The sequence below is a fragment of the Cupressus sempervirens genome, chromosome 7 (assembly GCF_028749045.1).
Source record: "Cupressus sempervirens isolate cs-2001-9-10 chromosome 7, ASM2874904v1, whole genome shotgun sequence".
NCBI classification, from domain to species: domain Eukaryota; kingdom Viridiplantae; phylum Streptophyta; class Pinopsida; order Cupressales; family Cupressaceae; genus Cupressus; species Cupressus sempervirens.
In genome coordinates this window covers 470,366,594-470,368,372 of record NC_143124.1, presented here as the reverse complement: position 1 = coordinate 470,368,372, position 1,779 = coordinate 470,366,594, and the positions used below count along the sequence as shown (strand labels likewise).

Sequence of the window (1,779 nt, the reverse complement as noted above, 5' to 3'; positions counted from 1 at the left end):
GGATCGAGCTCCTTGTTGAGCTCTCCTTGTTGTATTCCTTTTTGTCTTAATAAATTTTTACCCCTCTTTTTGCTTTTTAAAAATATTTAAATTCAAACACCTTTTAACGTATCTACAAATGTAGACTATATCATTAAATAAATGTCTCTTGACTTAGCTGGTTCATCTTGACTACAGAACAGAGTCAATCATTAAAAATTAAATGACTTTTGACTCAGATCAATCCTCTTTGTCCACTGTCGAAGAGTGTGAAATGACAAGAGCATAAAAGGACATTATTTAAGCTTGACCAAGCAATTTCAAACAATAAAATCACTTTTGCTAATGCTATCGCTTCCACTGTTCCACTGCTTAACCATCACGTCTGGAATCTGTGGGGTGTGAGCCTCTGCCTTACCTTCAAGCATCAACACCACCTGTGCCATGTTTGGTCTCGCATTCTCCTCATTTTGAATGCATAACAAACACACAAGCGCAACTCTTCTCACCTCTTCCACATTTGCATCACTTGTAATCCTTTTATCTACAATATTTATCATGTTTCCCTGACAAATTTGCTCTTAAGCCCAGGCTGGAAGGTAATACCTACTCGAATCTTGCACATTAAATTCGAAATTTCTCCGGCCCGAAATAATTTCCAAGAGAATCATGCCATGACTGTAGACATCAACCTTGGAAGTGATGGGAAGGCCGGAAACCCACTCAGGGGCCAAGTATCATCTCGTTCCTCTCGTAGTCGTGAGTACTTTGCTAAAGTCTCTACCCACAAGCTTTTCTAGGCCAAAGTCCCCCAGCTTGGGAGAAAAAATCCTTTCGTGCTTTATGTCCTTGTGAAGTAATCCTCTTGCTGTACCTAACGCGATCTCAAAACGAATCCTCCAATCCAGTATCTTCGGTTGGCGTTTGGAAGTATTGGTGAAAAGGAATGAATTTAGAGAGCCGTTGGGCATGTAACCGTAAACCAGTAATCTGCGTGATCCTTGTGCACAGATTCTTATGGCTTATGATTCCCACGGAGTTAATTTCTGCTCGAAATTGCTTTTCACATTGTTCCGAAACCTCCAGTTTCTTTACGGCTACGAGTTCCTTTGAACACTGAGCCAAATCCACCGGCCCCCAATTTGAATCTGAAATTCCTGGTTGCGACCCTCAGCTCCCCGTAACTGAACATTCTGAGCAATGCATCCGACGAATCTGCACAACTTTGGGTCGATTTTGACCGACGCCTCCGCCACGCTAGAGTTGTGAAAACTAAAGCAATGACAAGTAGCACTGAAACTACTGAAACAACAGTAGTTGCTACTTTATAGTTGGAGGAGGGCGATGGAGCCGGACCTCCTATGGAATCGTCATCGCCTACACGAATTTTTAGCATGTCAGCACGGGCCAAAGTGTTCGATAAATCACCTGTATTTGACCAGATCTCACAGTACTGATCGTAGGGCTCAGAATAATATGCAACGCAGGAGCAGTTGCGGAGACAAACTCCTAGTGCACAATCTGTTTCAGGATATACATAATTAGCTTTACCCGGCACCCACATATAATCAGGATATATGAAACTGTCAGTGCTCCTAATTTGGGGATCACAATTGAGAGTGCTGTGGAAAACACATCCGCTAGACCACCACTCACGCAAAGACCAGGCGCGTGGGTCTCTGGGGCTCCAGCCTTGTGCACATATGCAGGGATCATCTCCTCCTCGCCAGATTCCATATGGCCCGCACAGACCATGCACATCGCATGCAAAAGGTTCATCAATCTCCACCTTGTACTGGT

At 43.6% G+C, this 1,779-nt stretch overlaps 1 protein-coding gene across 1 annotated transcript; it reads right to left on the bottom strand.

Moving 5' to 3' along the window:
- Nucleotides 1-299: 299 nt before the first annotated feature.
- On the bottom strand, nucleotides 300-950 carry LOC149547578 (G-type lectin S-receptor-like serine/threonine-protein kinase At2g19130). Its single transcript, XM_089794149.1, has 2 exons — nucleotides 747-950; nucleotides 300-545 (listed from the first exon to the last, which is right to left on the bottom strand). Exons 1-2 carry the CDS (start codon nucleotides 948-950, stop codon nucleotides 300-302), a joined length of 450 nt encoding a protein of 149 aa, XP_089650275.1.
- Between the last annotated feature and the right edge of the window lie 829 nt (nucleotides 951-1,779).

Coding starts and splice junctions, on each gene's coding strand:
- LOC149547578 (XM_089794149.1), bottom strand. CDS start 950: ATGCCCAACGGCTCTCTAAATTCATTCCTTTTCACCAATACTTCCAAA. Junction 546..746: donor TGGGTAGAGACTTTAGCAAA/GTACTCACGACT, acceptor CAAATTTGTCAG/GGAAACATGATAAATATTGT.